Source organism: Diceros bicornis, chromosome 19 (assembly GCF_020826845.1).
Source record: "Diceros bicornis minor isolate mBicDic1 chromosome 19, mDicBic1.mat.cur, whole genome shotgun sequence".
In the NCBI taxonomy this organism is placed as follows: domain Eukaryota; kingdom Metazoa; phylum Chordata; class Mammalia; order Perissodactyla; family Rhinocerotidae; genus Diceros; species Diceros bicornis.
Window position 1 is genome coordinate 24,892,879 of NC_080758.1, and position 16,827 is coordinate 24,909,705.

General features: G+C 50.5%; 2 protein-coding genes across 10 annotated transcripts in view; one reads left to right on the plus strand and one right to left on the minus strand.

Annotated features, from left to right (window-relative positions):
• The window catches only part of NCOA6 (nuclear receptor coactivator 6), a 103,921-nt gene extending 99,838 nt beyond the window's left edge, over positions 1-4,083 (plus strand). For 7 of the 8 annotated variants that reach the window (XM_058562853.1, XM_058562855.1, XM_058562851.1 and 4 more), the window contains one exon: positions 3,335-4,083. In XM_058562853.1, coding sequence (XP_058418836.1) covers positions 3,335-3,378 — 44 coding nt within the window. In that variant the 3' untranslated portion in view covers positions 3,379-4,083. The remainder of the gene's footprint in view (positions 1-3,334) is intronic. The other variant, XM_058562859.1, reaches the window with a different exon arrangement.
• Positions 4,084-5,043: 960 nt separating this feature from the next.
• On the minus strand, positions 5,044-13,797 carry TP53INP2 (tumor protein p53 inducible nuclear protein 2). 2 transcript variants are annotated; one of them, XM_058562861.1, is made up of 4 exons: positions 13,605-13,797; positions 9,637-9,811; positions 8,935-9,103; positions 5,044-8,425 (listed from the first exon to the last, which is right to left on the minus strand). In XM_058562861.1, the coding sequence occupies exons 2-4, from the start codon at positions 9,758-9,760 to the stop codon at positions 8,173-8,175; spliced, it is 546 nt and encodes a 181-aa protein (XP_058418844.1). In that variant the 5' UTR covers positions 9,761-9,811; positions 13,605-13,797; the 3' UTR covers positions 5,044-8,172. The 2 variants fall into 2 exon arrangements, with proteins under 2 accessions (XP_058418844.1, XP_058418843.1); XM_058562860.1 differs by having other exon boundaries at positions 8,935-9,223.
• Positions 13,798-16,827: the final 3,030 nt, after the last annotated feature.

A 16,827-nucleotide genomic window follows, 5' to 3' on the forward strand; every position in this document is an offset into this window, starting at 1 on the left:
ATACATCTTACGGGAGAAAACCCTGAATATTAACTACCTGATACTGCACTCTTGTAGCATCATTTAGAAACAAGCCATGCAAATTTTGAAAGGAAATTTCCAGAATTCTTTACAATTAAATAGAAATCTTGGCTAGAAGTAATAGAGTAGAAAGACCTTGAAGTGAGCAAGGCCGAGGTCAATTTCTAAACTTTCTCAGAAGATAAAATCCACGTACTAGAAGATTTAATAGAACCTTGTACTATAGATTTGGCCAAATTTGCTTAAGGTCAAAACGAGACAATCAGGCTGAAAAAATGCCCTTATCAAATTACAAATTTAAATGTTCCCCAAGGACATATATGGACAACCACCTCAAAGACTACTGTTGACCCAGTTTTTTACCATATAGTTGGTTCTAAAATATGACTATAAATGATGTAACTACACTATTAGTCCTTGGACTGTTTGTATATCTGTGAAGACATCAATTTGTAAAATCCTTCATGGTTTAAAAAACTGAGAATTTTTCAACAATACGTGATTTTTTTTTTTTGCCAGTATGGTATTGATTATGGGGGTTTGGGAGTGGGATTATGCACAGTCAGATAAACTAGGCAGCCTTTAGGAACAGGCCTGAAGTACAACCTGAATGTACCATCAGCCACTACATTACTTCCCTAGAATGCCTTACCTTACAGAGTTTGCCTCTAGATTCTCTTATTGTGTTCAATGGGGTGGTAACATTTTGGAGGAAGTATAAAATTGAACCACAAAAAGAAAAAACTCATCTTTTCAGATAGATTTATAAAGACATCAAAAGTGACTTTGCTCTATGACCCAGATTGGCTAGATATATCCAGGGAAGGTGATAAGAGACTTCAAAATCAGGTTGATGTGATTTTTTTCCCTCATGGAAGTATAAAAGTACACCCTACACCACCACTCCTAGCTCCCACCCTGGTATCTAAAAGATTATTTTTTTGCAGTTTTTAGCATAAATCACTTATTTACTTATGGCCCCACTCATTGATTCATCCTCAGAAGCAGAGGCATCCTGCCAGATTATTGGGTGCTTTGAAGCAGTGACAGATGGCAATGAGCAAGGAAGGAGTGGGGGGAGGTTGCTTATTCCCCCCACTCCCTACCTCTTTTTCCAGCCACATATGTGTTTCTCAGATACACCACTTGATCCTTCTTATCACAACAAAGGGGAAATTCCCAAAGTTGACCTATTAACAGTTATTTTTCTAAGGATGAACACTCAGTCAAGACAAAACTCTGTATAGTTTTACTGCAAATGACAAATTTCTACAGTGAAAATGAAGCTTGAGAGTTGGACGTAGAGTTGATTATGGGGAGTTGTGGGCTATGTAAGACTCTTAGTTTATTTACATGGAGTTAAAATAAAAAACACCATTATCAACATCCTGTCAGATTAACTACCCTCTGAGTAGCAAAAGATAAATGAGTAAATCAGAGAGACTGATTCTACCACATGGCACGAGCAACATGACCTCCCAGCAAGAAGATAAGCATATTGAAATTTCCACCAGTAGAAGCTCGAAAACATTACACAGGTCACCTCTTGGAAAGTCATCGAGGCCTCACTTCTTAGTAATTAGTATCGCTAATAGAGCAGTAAAATTTTTGCTTTTTGCATCTACATTTTGAGTCTGGGTTCTCAAAATCTTATAAGAGAGAAGTGGGCCGGCCCTGTGGCTTAGCGGTTAAGTGCGCGCACTCCACTGCTGGCATCCCGGGTTTGGATCCCGGGCGCGCAGCGATGCACCGCTTGTCTGGCCATGCTGAGGCCACGTCCCACATACAGCAACTAGAAGGATGTGCGGCTATGACATACAACTATCTACTGGGGCTTTGGGGGAAAAAAATAAAATAAATAAATAAATAAATAAAAAAGTTTAAAAAAAACAGAGAAGAAAAATTGCTTAGAACACTCAACCTAGAATGCAGCATCAGAAAATTCAGCCTAGTTTCCAGAAATGGATAAATCTGATTAATCTTACACATTAATGTGTTAGAAAACATTTTTTTTCTCCTTGATGGGAAGTAATTTTAAAATACTGTTTTCATATTAAAACCAAAGTATCTGCCGTGGGGCAGCATGAAGAATGAGGGTGAATTTTTAAGATCAATATGAGATTTTAAGGAAATACGTACATTTGGAGAGCTTAAAGCTATTCATTGTAGTCTGCTGTAGAAGACTTTTGTGTGGAAAAGTTTTTTTTTTTTTGTGAGGAAGATCAGCCCTGAGCTAACATCCATGCCAATCCTCCTCTCTTTGCTGAGGAAGACCAGCCCTGAGCTAACATCTATTGCCAATCCTCCTCCTTTTTTTCCCATTTCTCCCCAAAGCCCCAGTAGATAGTTGTATGTCATAGTTGCACATCCTTCTAGTTGCTGTATGTGGGACACTGCCTCAGCATGGCCGGACAAGCGGTGCGTTGGTGCGCGCCCAGGATCCGAACCCGGGCCGCCAGTAGCGGCGCGCGCGCACTTAACCACTAAGCCACAGGGCTGGCCCCTGGGAAAGTTTTTGAGAACATGATTTAAATATGGGATAAGATTAAATTGATTGATTTAAGACAATGAAAATACAAGAGGAATTAAAGGAATTAAAACACTCATTCCTCTTTATGTCGCTGTTACTCTGTGCATAAATCACTTAGTTCCCACCTCTTCCCTGAAGCCCTCAGACTAACCTGGGCTCAGAGCTGGCTGTAGCTTGCTCTGAATTGCTTCAACGCCTATTTGTATCCACAGCGTTGATACACCTGGCTAGGCCACAGTAGACACGTGTTGACCAAGGGTCACAGTCATGTTATTTAGAGACTTTGACTATAGCATGACAAAATGAGTTCCTTACTGCAAAACAATGGCTTGGCTCCAAAAGGGATCCAAAGGCTGGTTTTTTGCACTCTGGCACAATTTACTCACTTGCTGGTAGCATCACTCTGATTTCTCACCAAAAGCACTGTCAGTCTATCCATCATTTCATTGGGTGATGGGAACTGGTGATGGAGATTGTGGGGTTAATTGCCCAGCTAAAGAAGCTCTCTCCATCCTGCCACTTTTTCCAGCCAGGTATGTGTGCTTCACCTCCCACCACCTGTATCACATTTCCCCAGTTGTAGGCCCTAATATACAGAGCTGTACCCTCTTCCCACAGAAGCTTGAGACCCTCTCCACAATAAGTGCCCCTTTTGAGGCCTTTAGACTGATTCAGAGTCCAGTAGGACTCTACTTAGGTCAGCCCTGGTTCTTGTGGACTGCCTAAAAGGCATTGCTGTAAGGAGTTGCCTCAGCTGAACATGTCCTTTCTTTCCCCCCACAGACATAACCAGTGCGGTGCAATCCAAGCGAAGAAAATCCAAGTAAACATGCTGGACGGCAACTTGATACTTGTAAATGTGTGTGAATTTTACAAAAAGCAATTTTGAGCTGTGACTTTTTAAAATCCATTTCTGTACAGTTAGTCATTTTAATAATATGGCCGTTTTCCTAGTCCCTGCAACCTGTTTCGTAAAGTGCAATGGGGAAAGCAGAGTTGTTGAGCCCTTTTGGTGTTACAAGATGAAGTTCAAGGTTTCTAAAATGTTGCCATGTATTGAGAGCTAATGAGATTATGTTATTAGTTTTCACGTTTCCTAAGCAGCCTAGAGTACAGGGTGAGCATTTTTAGATCTTCTAATGATGTATTGTGCTGTGGAAGTACTGTGTGTGAATAGCAGTAGGGGGGCAAAAGGAATCTTCTCATTTGGAAACATTGTAAATAATTTTATTATATAGTGTTTTGGATGTATTTGTTGTAGAAACGGACCAGTGAATAAAGAGAATCTAAGGGTTTGTACAATGTGAAATACTGAATGTGTTAAATAAATGTCATTGTCCTAGAACATAAACGTTATGTTATTGGTCAGGGATTATGGGTGAGCAAGCTCTTTCTTTGGACCATAAATGAATAGGAACAGCCTTCTTTGTGAATTAGAATCCCATCTTGTCCTCATTGCACCTGAGATGCACCTGGCAAGTTGAGAAAAATGCACATATTTGCTCACTCAACTCATTCTCAGCTTTGAAGAAACTAGCCCTTTTCAGCACTGTACCAGGCACTTTGATATATGTTGGTCAAATTTCCTGTGGTTGCATATAACAGAATCAACTTAGAGAGGATCAAAGGCCACCCAGGGACAGGAAGCCATCAGCAACCCAGATAGCACTTTTTCTCCACCTCATACATCTGCTTCTCCATGGACATGACGGATTACTCCAAAACAACTGTGTTACACCTCCTCCATCCAAGAGATAAGCCCAGACTGACCAGCAGGACTCTTAGTAACAGCATCAAGAATCTAGCCCAGTTTAGGTCAGTTTTCTACCTTCAGTCCAGTTCTGTGGTTAGAGGGGGCAGTTCCCAAATAGCAGCAGTCATTTGGTGTTATATACTTCAAAGATGTCCACTCCATTCCACTCTTTGGCTGCCCTGTTTGTCATCTGCATCAGGCTTAGGGGTGACTTCTCATCAACATGCCCAGGTTTCACCCTTTCCTGGATCAATTCTTACCTAAAAATTTGTAGTCTCCAAACCAGCTGCTTCTGCCCCCACCCTACCCCTCACCTTCAGAGGACTCCAGTACTTAGGGCCCTGTCTTGGTCTGGGCCTCAGCTTTCTGCTGCATCTTCTACAGCTAGACGTATACTCCACCCCTTCCCCTGCAGTGGCTCCTTGCCCTTGCCATAACCCAGTGCCTGAGACAAAAAGGATGAGTCGGTGATTCTGTGTCATGTTCTTTTCCTCATCTCTATTTCAGCTGTGTTAATATATATGTGTCTTATAATATAAGGATCCTCTAAAAATAGTTATTTATGAGTCAGACCCTACATTGTCTGGCTTTGTTCCTAGCAAGCTTATCTACCCTCTTCCTTCCCTGCATGACACACACAACCAGAACCAAAGCCAACCTAATAATACCCTATGCCAATACTGTGCTTGAGATTGCAGAGTGCTTCTACTTCAGCTCTACTCAGACAGAAAGCACAATGTGCTTTAAATAGATTTTTATTTTTCTTTATATTAAATTTTTTTCTCCCATAGAGGAATAACATTACAATCTAACAATGAGAAGCCTGTTACACACATACACAGGCAGGCCACATGACCAGGTTGAGGTGGTTGTGTCCTTGAGCCTGTTGACACATCACAACATGGTCAACCAGAATCTCCTCATTTCAGCCAATCTCAACACAAAACACCCAAGAGGGATGCACTCAACTTGTTGGTTCCATTTGGAACTAGGTGGCAGGGCAAGAGGGAAGATAAAAGGGGCTAAGCTGTGTCTGCATTCGATCCCCTCACATAAAGCCACATGGATCTGAGGAGTCATCCAAGAGCTCTGGTGGGGTCCTTGTTGCACCTAAGACATTATGAGTCAGAGCAAATTGATCAGGGTTCCAGGCGGGGTCTGGGGAGCAGGCATACTCCAAAACAGCAGCAAACTGCATTCATACACACGTGGTACCCTGCTGGGGCCAGACTGGCAAAGGCTGAATAGTGACACCCAGCTTGAAGAGAGCACTCAGACAGATTGGGGAATTACTGGAAGTTGCCCTTTGTTATAATTGGGACTCACTCTAAAAACAGGAGTCCCTCTGACATACTCAGTTTTGGCAAAGTGCTGGTAGTATTGACATTAATTAATACAAACTGGAACAAACTTCTCCAGGGTCTCTGAAAACATCAGTCAAGACAGACTCTCTAACCCCCTCCTGTCTAAGGTTGCATAGGACTTTGTGAATTCTGGTTCCCTCATGTATTCAAGTTCTGTGGTTTAAAATAAATCCTGAAGCATGCTAAAGGTGAAAGGCACATACACAGTCAATACAGTATGATGAGGTCTGATGCTTCAGGAGTCAGACTAGCTGGAGACTGAGTAGTGTTGGTTCTGAGAAATCTATACACAATTAAAATATTGCCACACTCAGTGCTACAGAATCTATAGGAAAGTACAAAAACAGATGAGCCTTGCAACTAGCCAGGTGATGAGATTGGAGAGTTCTAGAACTACAGGAGCCTCTAGAAATATGGGTAAGGGAGGGGCCTTCTGAAATTTGAGCCGAATGCCCTATATCTCACTCTTCCCCCACCAGAAAGATCATGGGCACTGCCCAGGACTGAGCCTAGGCCCCAGCTGGCAGCGAAGGAGTAGGCAGGAAGAATTGGAGGGAGTTTCAGCTTTTGGAAGTGCTGAAGACCCTAAGCTGGCTGTGAAGTGACCAAGGGGCAGCTGGAAGAATAAAAGTGACTAGGTCCTAGCTGAAGGAGAACCTTAGGGAGAGGACAAGGTTGTCAGCTACGGGGGCCCTAGTGGACTGGCATGGGGACTTTGATCTGCTTTTAGTGTAAATCTGGCTTACTCCCTTGGATAGGAGACTCCAACAGGGCTTCCTCTCTCCCCATCCCAGCATTCATGGGGCTACTCCCTCCCTTGCCCACACACCCCACATGAGGCTTGGGGCTATAGGGTCAGGGAGGGCAGCTGCCTTTACCCTCATGGGATTGCAGAGTTTTCTCCAAGCCTCAGCTTGGCTGTGAGGCCTGGAAACCTGGACTTGGGGTAAGGGGGAAGACCTATGTTAGTATGTAACAGGAAATCTTAAAAGTTTCAAGGAAGAAAGAGCACACACTAGAAAAAGACAGTTAGAAAGAGGAAAAAGCAATTCGGGGCATCCCAGGAGGCTGTTGCTGGTGTCTGAGCCCAAAATTCAGTCTCACCACAAGAAAGGGAAAGCTGGCTGCCCCTGTCCCCTCTGTCTCACCCAGGGATTCAGGTTCCCTTCTCCAGGTACTTACTGGAAGAGAAGGGGAGGGGAACGATAAGGTACCCATTTCTCCCACAGCCTAGAAAGGAAGAGAGCCCAGGGGGACAAAATGAGGAGAGGCCCCCTGAAGGCCCTGAACCTGGATATGGACTATTTGGGACAGTGGGGCTCCAGGCCTCCTACCCAGGAATGTTTATTAGCCATCCTGGGCAGGGTGGGAAATACAAGGCCAGAGGCAAGATGAAGGCTGAGCTGTCAGTCTCGGGATGGCTTCACCCCCACAGCATCATTCCTCTACATTCTTATTCTGGGGTATGCACATCCCCTGCCTAGAAGCCCTCTGACCTGCATCTCTCCTAAGCTAGTTCTAGCACCTTGGGCATGTGAACAGATGGCTGGGATAGCAGGGCCTTGCCCAGCCTCTACTCCTGAGATGACATGTTGGGATAGGGCGGCAAGGTACTAACTAAGCCCTTCAGACTTGGGGGCCTGCAGAAGGTTGGGTTTCAGGAAGAGATTTGGGAGGTAGAATTATAGGAAAGGGAAGTGGGGGAAAACTCCAGGCTTTAGCCTGAGAGCAGGGCTTGGCATCTCAGAGCAAGCACAGTGCAAGCTCCCATGGTGCCCTGTTCCCTACAGCATCTCAACCTGTCTTGTCCTGTCTACATCTCGGGTAGGCTGCCTCTTTCCCTTGATTCCTTCCACCTTCCCTCTCTAACTCACATCTCACAGTCATCTTCCACATACTTTACCTTTCCATGCCTAAGCAACTCCAAGGAGCCCAGCCCCCAGGGGAGAGGGAAGGGGGAGACTAAAGGCAGAACCCTTTAGTCTGAGTGCTCCCCCCCACCCATCCATTTGGGAGGGAATTACTGGGAATGAATAATAAGGGAGCAGGAATGAGTGTAGTGCCAAACATGAGATAGGGTGAGGCTCATAAAGTGGGAGTTGAAGGTGGGGAAGGAGCCATATTTGGGACTGGAAGAAGAGACTCTCAGAAACAGGAGTGGGCCAGAGGTAGAGGACTGGAGGGCAAGGATGAAGGGGAATGTCAGGGCAGAGATCGGGATGCAGGGGAAATGGAGGATTAGATGCTGGATATGGTGGCCGGAGGAGGGAGGGGGAAGGGCGCGAGGGGGTTCAGAGGCGGATTAGAGGATCAGAGATGGGGAAATTTAGGGAGAGGGGGGAGGGGGGCTATCACCCCACCTCACACACTTAAGAAGGAGGGAGGTTGTGGTGTCCAGCCTGAGGCGGGCCTCGGGCGCCCCTCGAGCAGCACACCGGCTGCGGCGGAGGGGCCCGACAGGGGTCAGGTGTCGGCGAGGGGTTTGTGGTGCGGCCAGCGGACGCTCAGTAGTTGAACTGGCGCTGGCACGGCTGGTAGACGAAGCTGCCCTGGTGCTTGGGCCGGCGCGGACGGCTCTCGCGGGCGCGGTTCTGCCGTTGCACCACCTTGGCGCTCAACGCGTGGCGCTCGGCCCGCTGCCGGGCCCGCTGCAGCCGCCGCGCCTGGCCCGCCTTCTCCAGCAGTGCAGCCCGCGCCGGCAGAGGGGCGGCAGCGTGGTGCAGGGCCCGGGGCTCGCGGCGCGCGGGCGCCAACTCCCTGCGGGGACAGAGCAGGGCTCGGTTAGGGCCGGAAAAGTCAGGGGGCGGAGCTGACTTCATAGTGGGGTTCCCAATGCTCTTTGTTGTAGCCCCTGTGACAGATAAACCGGATCCCTGGGAAGGCTCAGCTCCAACCTCTAATTTAGCTCATGTCTTCTGTACAAGCCTCTAGAAACCCCACCCCGGGAAACTCGGGCTTCACTCCTCCAGCCTCCAAACCCATCCCAAGCCTCTTAGCTGCGTCTCTCCCAAGCCCCGCCCCAGCCACGAAGCCACGCCTCTCACTATCTCAAAGACCTGCCCCATTGCCCTCAGTCCCCCTCCTAGCCTCGTCCGGGGCCATAGGCCCGCCCTTTGCCACTAAGACACGCCCCTAAGGGTCCCGCCCCCTCAGTGTTGGGCTGGCCCCTGGGCTCGCTCCTCCAGCCTCCTGGCCTGGACCCTTGCCTCCGAGATACCGAGATACCGCCTCTCTAGGCCTCCAGGCTCCGCCCCCGGCCCGCTCACCCATCGCTAAGGTCACCGTCAGGCAGGGCAGCGTCGGGGTGCGGGGAAGGGGGCCCAGGTTCCAGCACTATGGTGCTGCCGGTGACGTAAACGGACATGCTGGGGTGCTCGATGAGGAGGTCCTCCAGGGGGCTGCTCTGGAGGCGGGCGGGCCCGAGTCCCGGCCCCTCTGCAGTAAAACAGGCGGGAGGGGTAACAAACCAGCTCTCGTCCATCAAGGAGGGCGCGGGCGGAGGGCGGCCTGCGGGGGCAGGGGCGGCCCCGGGGCTGGGTGGAGCCGCGTAGCTATCTATGGGGCGCGGGAGGGGGAGCCATGCGGAGGAGGGGGCGCAGCGGGGAAGGACACACACACACACCGGACACAGGGGAGCGGGGAGAGAAAGGGTATCGTTAGTCAGACTCGCAGCCCTGCCCGCCGCGCCCACGGGGCACCCACAGGCCAGGAGTCTCGACCTGCTGCCTTAGGGCATGTGAGGTGTGGGTCCCAACACTGCGCCGCCCGGAGATCCCCCGGCTTGCATGGGATGAGGCCCTGTTACTCCACCTCCAGTGTCACTGCCTCAGCCCCAGTTTGCCCAGTAGGCCTGGGGGAACTCCCCAATCCCCTAACGGCTCCCTTCCACTCTGCTGCTAGGCCACCTGCCCTTACGAAGACTTCACAGGCCCAGGAGTCAGACTCCTGGCCACCGACTCGGGCCTCACCCGGCAGATCAATGATGAGCCAGCCATCCACTTCATCCTCCTCAGAGACGTAGGCTCGGGGGCAGTCGGGGTCCTCAGTGGGCGGGGGGTTGCTGAAGAAGAGGCTGGTGAGACGCTGGAACATGGTGGGGGAGTGAAGCCGCCTCAGGGGGGCGCCCTATGGCAGTGCAGAAACCTGGGAGGCGTAAAGAGGATTCAGAGCCACCCCTGACTAGAAGTCTACCCCCACTCCTGGCTTGGGATACCACCCCCAGCCCCCAGAGCAGGGTCGTGTGGGGAAGCTTTGCCACCTGTGCACTTTCTGGTAGGTCAGCCTGCCTTCAAGGCTTTTCCGTTTTCTGTGTGACCTTAGGAAGTTATTTAACTTATCTGTGCTTTAGTTTTCTCATCTGTCAAACAGCAATAATAGTACCCTCATCTGGGTCCTTACAAGAATTAAATGAGCTAATAATAGTATCCTCCTCTGGGCTCTAATAAGAATTAAATGAGCTAAACACGAAGTGCTTAGAATAATACCTGGACACAGAGTAAGCACTCAATAAACTAATCAACTAAATAGTAATATTATTGCATGCTCTAGGGACATGGAAGGAGTGATATATATGACCAGACTCTGTCAGGGAAGGTATCCAGAGGATTGGACATCCAAGCTGGACCTTGAAGGGTAAATAGGAGTTCTCCAAGCAAGGAAGAAATTGCCCAATATTGTGATTATTTATCATCATCATCATAATATAGCTAACATTCATGTGCCAGGTACTATACTAAGCCCTTTACCTATATTACTTCATATAATCCTCACAACAACTCTAGGAAGTGTGTATTATTATCTCTCTTTTACAGGTAAAGAAACTGAGGCTCAGAGAGGTAAGGTAACTTGCCCAAAGTCTCACAGCTAGTAAGACACAGAGTCACCCATGCAGTCACCTGTAGTCACTACACTCCATAGCTGGATGTCTGTCTGGATTAGGCATTTTTAACGTGGTGGCCAGGGGCCATGGTCCCATATTTTTCTGGGAAGAAGGACCTTGGTTTTCTTCATGATTTCCTAAACAGCAGTCCTTGACCCCACAAATTAAGAACCACTACTCGAGCCTGGGTGGCTTGAAAAGTGCTGGCTAGCAGAAATCCCACAGAACTGCTACCATCTCACCATGTGATCGCACAGCCCTCAGTTATGTCTGTCAGATGAAGTTCAAAGATCCTATTCCCACAGGCCCTCCCCTCTCTTACCCCCTATTCCTAAGCTCCTGTTCAAGGGCAGCATCCCTGGCTAGGAGGAGGAAGATCAGGTTGCCTGGCCCCAGGAAGACAGCGGGTCAGTGGGAGGGGATGAGGGAGGAAGGGAGCTATCAGACCCCAGGAGCCCTTAAAGATGAGCGCTAAGGGTTGGACCAGGACTCAAGCCCCCAATCAGTCCTTCCCTGGGTAAAGATGAGAAAGGAGACCCCCGGCTCCATGGAGACACCAAGGAGGTGGCTGTAGATCTGCCCCCCTCCCCTCCTCAGCCTACCTCAGGACTAGATCTGGGCTAGGGGCTGCTGGTCAGACACCCTGAATGTCCCTAAAGCTTAGCCCTCCACATCTTTCCCCTGAAGATCAACAGTTTTGCTGCTGAGCCCCTTATCGCCTTCCTCTAGGGATGTTTCCACACTTCCTATAGAACTCCGGGGGGGCATGTCCACATTCTACTCTGACTGCTAACCTACCCCGGGTATTTCTGTGCCTGTTGCTACCTCTCCCATTCCCTGGGAATGTTTTCACATTTGCCACAAAATCACCTAACCTGCATACCCTGACAATATTCCCACATTTGCAGACCCACAGTGGACTCCAGAAGGAAGTGCTCCCTGGGTGCTGGTGGGAGATCTACAGGGATTATGAAAGGTTGGGCCACCCCTACCTAGTGCCTGCCCGGCACAAGCCATATATCCCAACCCGTCTGTAGCCACAGGAGTTAGTGACTCAGTTACCAAAAATCCAGAAAGTTTGGCCCCTCCTGAAGGAAGGGAAGTTTGGGGCCTTGATGAGGCACACCCTCCTTCCAAGGACCTACTACTTCATTAGAGAAGATGAAAGGGAAGTGAAGAGCTGTTTCAGGACCAACATGTTCACCCAGCCCATTTTACAACCTGCAGGTCAGAGGACATAAGTCTGTCCAAAGCCAGCTAGATGGTGGCAGGGCAGACCTAGCCCCAGGTCACTGAGCATCCAGTCGAGAGTGTACACAGTAGGGAAATCCTCAGCAAACAATCCCCCAAAATATAATGATGCAGGGGAGATAGGGAGGCCAGACAGGAGTCAGACCTTGATCGAGTTACTGCCCCCCTCAGAGTCCCTCTGCCCACCCCTTTTATAAAGGGTCTGGGGTTCCTGGCCCCAAGATTCATTCTGTGTACCAAGCCTCTCTGGGCCTCCTCAAATTATAGACAGATTGAGGTAAGGGAGGCTCAGGGAAGGGAAGCTCCCTGCCCAAGGTCACACAGCAAGTCAGTGACAGGGCCAGGAATAACAGCAGCACCAGCCAGCCAGCACCTGCCCCCTCACATGACCACTGGGGGAGCCTCTCAGATTTTCTTTCCCAGCCCTGCCAGCTTCCTGATTCTCACATTCCCAGCTCTGCTCCAGGGAGAACCATTCCCTTTAATAACTACAGCAGCTGTGCCCGGAATAGCACTTGAGCCCCAAGCCACCTCTACCCCAGCCCATCATTGAGCAAAGCCCAGGTTGGGATGGGGTTCCTGGTCCAGCCTCTAGGCCCATCGACTTGGAAAGTCAGAAGCTCTCTTTCTCCTACCTCTTCTCTGGCCCCTCTCTGTGAGCAGAGAGAGGGGCAGCACAAGCCTTGTAATCACCAGCACTTGGCCAGGTCAGTCCTTCCTAGCTGACAACTCTGGGAGTTAGGGAGGTGATGAAGGGCCAAACAGAGGAAACTCGTACCTCCCACCCCACTCCTACATCAGCCCTGGAGACACCCTGATGCAGCCATGACTCACCTTCCTGTGGTCAAAACAGCTGGGAAGCAGCAATTTTACTGGGCTCTAGGACTCCAGGGTACAGAGAGTCAGGGCCACAAAAGGGGACCCAATCTCCAGAGACCTCCTGGAAAAAGATCCAGGAGTGAGAAGACCTACCAGCCCTATCAAATTTGGATGGTGTTGAGCCTAAGGTAGAGTCTCCAATGGAAGGAGGATGTGTAACTTGTTACTAGTATTGAGCTCCTACTAGGTATGTGCCCGTGCCTAATGTGTCTGTCACTCACTCAGTAGTCATGACTCTAATTGGCTGCATGAGCTCAAGTAAGCCACTTCTCCTCTCTCGGCCTCAGTTTCCCCTTCCGTGAAATGAGGTCTAAGATCCCTGTTTTGGGGTTGGGAGTGATGTTAGCTAAGGCGCTGCACACATGCCAGGGATTAGGAGGATGTTATTATGTTAGTCCCGGGGGGGCAGAGCCTGGAGCCGGAGGGAGGGGATTCCACCATCTGGCGCTGCCCCAACACCCTGGAGTTGGAGATACAAGCTGCCTCTGAACTCCTGACAACCCTCCCAACCTAGATCCAGCAGGGCCGTCCGAACCCCTCTCAAGTTGGCAAGGAGAAAATAGGGGATCAGAGGCCCGCCGCAGCCCCTGAACTAGCCCAGCAAACTGCCGAGGCCCCTCGGGTCCCGCTGCTTTTCAGCGTCCCTCACCCACCGGCCCAGCCCGGACCCAGCGCCCACCGGGTCACTGGAGGACAAGCGACCCGAGCGGGGAGGGGGCGGGGGGGGCGGTGCCGGCCTTGGTGACGTCTCAATGTCATATGCAAATAGGGAGACGTCATGGTCTACCGGCGTGCGGCAGCCAATCGGGAGACCCGAATGCAGCCTCGGCGGCCGCCGGCAAAAACAGACAAAGACCCGGGAGCAGGGGGCGCGGGGCGTGTCCCGGGGCGCGGGGAGCCCCCTGGCCGGAGCTGCTCCAGACTCACCTGGGGGCGAGGGCGGTGCTGTGGGCGCGGTGGCGCTGAGGTAGTTGTGCGGCGGAGCGTCCCAGGGTCGGCGGCTGATCACAGGCCGGGGCGCATCGCGGGGGCTGGGCGGAGAGGCGGCGGGGCTACGGGCCGGACGCTGCCGGCTGCTGCGCTCGCCCGCGGGGCTTTGAGTCTGTGCAGCGGCTGCTGGGCTCACGGCACAAATTGGAACGTTCAAACAGCTGATTGTGACGTCACAAAGGGGCCCGCCCGCCTCACGTCACCGGCCGGCGGAGCGGCGGCCAATCCCAGGCTGCGGATCCCCCCTCCCTGCCCCCTCCACGGTTCGCTGGCTAGTGGCTCCTGCCCGGGAGCCCAGCTCCGAGCCTCCGGGGGCCGCCCCGAAAGGTGACTGCTGGGAGCTTGTACCCCCTGCCCCGGGCGACCCACAGACCTCTCAGTGAGGAGAGTCCTCACTCCTTCCTACGGGATCCCCATCTTCCTGCATTCCCTTCACATATCCCAGCGCCCTCACCTCTCCCACTCCCTCCATATCTTTTCACCTGCATCCTGTATCCAAATCCCCCAATCTGTACCCGCTTCTCAACTCCACACCACGTCCCTGCACCTCCATTCTCCCCACCACCTTTCTCCTTGCTCTCCCTCGCTTTTCTCTCTCATCTCCACCCCAACACATTCTCTGCTTTCCCACCTCATTTTTCCTCAGCTGGGCAGGCTTGAAAGGTGAGCGACATCCCTCTTTTCTGGTTCCGGAGGAGCACTCGGGAGTGTAGAAGAGTTGGTTAGGCTGACGGGAAATTTTGCAGAGTAGGACTTGGAGAGGAATTGCTCTGGGCTGAATAAACATTGACCTAGAGACTGTTCTGTACGGGAATATTTACACACCTTATTTAATCCACGTTGCTACTGGGGCTGGACAGAAGAGTGACAGGACAGGGATTATTAGTCCCGATTTTCACACGGGGAAACTGAGGCTCACAAATCTCACTGTTAGTATGGTGATTCCTATTCAATAATGCATTTAACAAACATTTATTGAGTACCTACTGCTGCCGCTGCCAGCCCACTAGCGGACACTTATTGAACAATTACTGAGTCCCAGGCACTGTGCTATAGTGCTTTATATGTGTTTTGATCTTCACAACAACCCCAAAAGGTGAATATTATCCCCATTTTCCAGTTGAGAAAACAGACTCAGAGAGCCTAAGTGACTTCCTAATGTCACAAAGTTGTAGTAAATGGCAGAGCCAGGATTTGAACTCAGTTCCTGGCCCCAGCCCTCTCCACTCTCTACATGCACCAGACTGCCTAAACCCCAGAGTGCTCCAGCCTCCCCAGGGAGACCTGGGCTCAGTCCTGACTGCCCCAAACTTGCTGTGTGATCTCAAGGAAGTCATGTTACCTTTCTGAGCCCCAATTCCCTTATTGTCAAACTTAACATATCCAAGCTTCCTTCTGGAGATTCTTTCAAACACTCCACCCTCAGGATTCTGCCAATCACATGTCCTAAGCCCCCAGCTCTCCCAGTGGCCTGAGAAATGCCTGGGGAGAGACCACAAATATACATCCTCAGAATCTCTAGGGCCAGAGGTTCTGAGTCCTCTCTCAGTAGAGCAGGACTGGTGAGGGTGGGTCTGAGAGCTGCCCATCTGGCCCAACAGGAGGCAGGTGGTGAGCTAGGCCAGAGCTTCATGCTCTGGTGATAAAATCCTGTCCCAGCCTAGTTTGAAACCCCAGAGGGACTCCTCAGCCCTAGCAACCAGGAGAAGGAGCCAGGAATACCCAGAGGCTGCTGGGGGAGGAGGGAGCAGTGTTTTGGCCTTTGGAGTGGTGTCCCCAAAGTGTCCTCATTCCAGGCAACCCTGAGCCTCTGCCCATCACATCTACTTCCTGCTAACCTCATACCCTCTCTTGACCTCCTTGCTGACTTAAACTAAATAATCATTAACACACCTTTCCTGTCACACCACTTGCCTGCTCTAAAACCTTCTGTGGCTCCCAAAGTACCACACTCCTCACACAGCATTCATGGCCTTCTATGATCCAGCCCCAGTTCTCTCCAGCTTCATCTCCCTTCTTCTCCAACATGTGCCTTGTGTTAAGGTCAAACTCCTCTTTGTCTCTTCAACACTCTCCCACATCCACCCCTGCCTGGTATGCCCTTTTCAGGCCTTTCTGAATTCAGATCTTTCCTGTCTTCAAGATTCTACTCACCCCTTCTTCTAGGTAGCTTTCCTTGTCCCCACCCATGTGTCCAGAGCTACCTTGATGGACAGTCATTTATTTGTTCAATAAACAGTAAGTGAAGATGACTAATTGTGGGTGTGTATGTGTCTTACCAAGTGGATGATTGGCATCCCATGGGCAGAATCTTTGTCCACATACTCCCCCACCCAGCCTGCGCTGGGCCTGGCACAGAGTAGACTCCAATCAGATCAGCAGTTAGTGCTCAAGAAGAGTGGCTGGTACAGGAGTTGACACCTGGACCTTTTATCCTGGTACAGGACGCATTTTGTTGGGCATAGGTTTCTGGTTCCCCGAGCCCAGGGAAGGGGGCTCCTGACATACACTCTGATACCCTAAACAACCTGGATTCTGCTCCCAGCCTTAGCTGAACCCCGTGTACAGACTGCTAGGTCAGATCCCAGTCTTCCATTTCTCTGAAGAGTCAGGGGTACCCATGGAAGTTGGGGGCTGGAGCCCAGTAGAATCCCTTCCTGAAACCCCTGGGACCCATCCCTCCTCACTACAGAGATTTATTATCAGGGCTGGAGGAAACCTCAGCTCTCAATTCATCCAAACTCCTCATTTTATAGGTGGAGAAACTGAGGCACACTAAGGCACACAGAGCCCAAGGTACTTGCTTAGAATTATAGAGCAGCAGAGCCATCCACTGACCCTGGCCTGGGGGAGTGGGCTTAGTATTCTGGGACCCTGGCTTGGGCCTGGAGGCTGTAAAAAGGGGCAGTGGGCACCAGGCTGGGAGTAATCCTGGAGTCTCATTTCCAATCAGACATAGGGTGCCACTCCTGTGTACATACATGGATATGCATATGCATGGGCATCTATGTATACACATGAAGCATCCATGTACAGATATACACACATGTGCACATGAGCTCACATCCATGGGGTTAACCCATCCAATCCCTGCCCAGATGTAAGCACTTGCTCAATTTTATGGGCCCCAGGTTTGAGGTCAAGAGGTCACCCTTCTATT

Bases quoted from the DNA above. Each gene is read 5' to 3' on its own strand.
- TP53INP2 (XM_058562860.1), bottom strand. From the start codon at position 9,760: ATGTTCCAGCGTCTCACCAGCCTCTTCTTCAGCAACCCCCCGCCCACT. The intron at 9,224-9,636 runs GTGAGGCCCGAG...CGCGCCCCATAG, and splicing joins GCTCATCATTGATCTGCCGG to ATAGCTACGCGGCTCCACCC. The intron at 8,426-8,934 runs GTGAGCGGGCCG...CTGTCCCCGCAG, and splicing joins GACGGTGACCTTAGCGATGG to GGAGTTGGCGCCCGCGCGCC.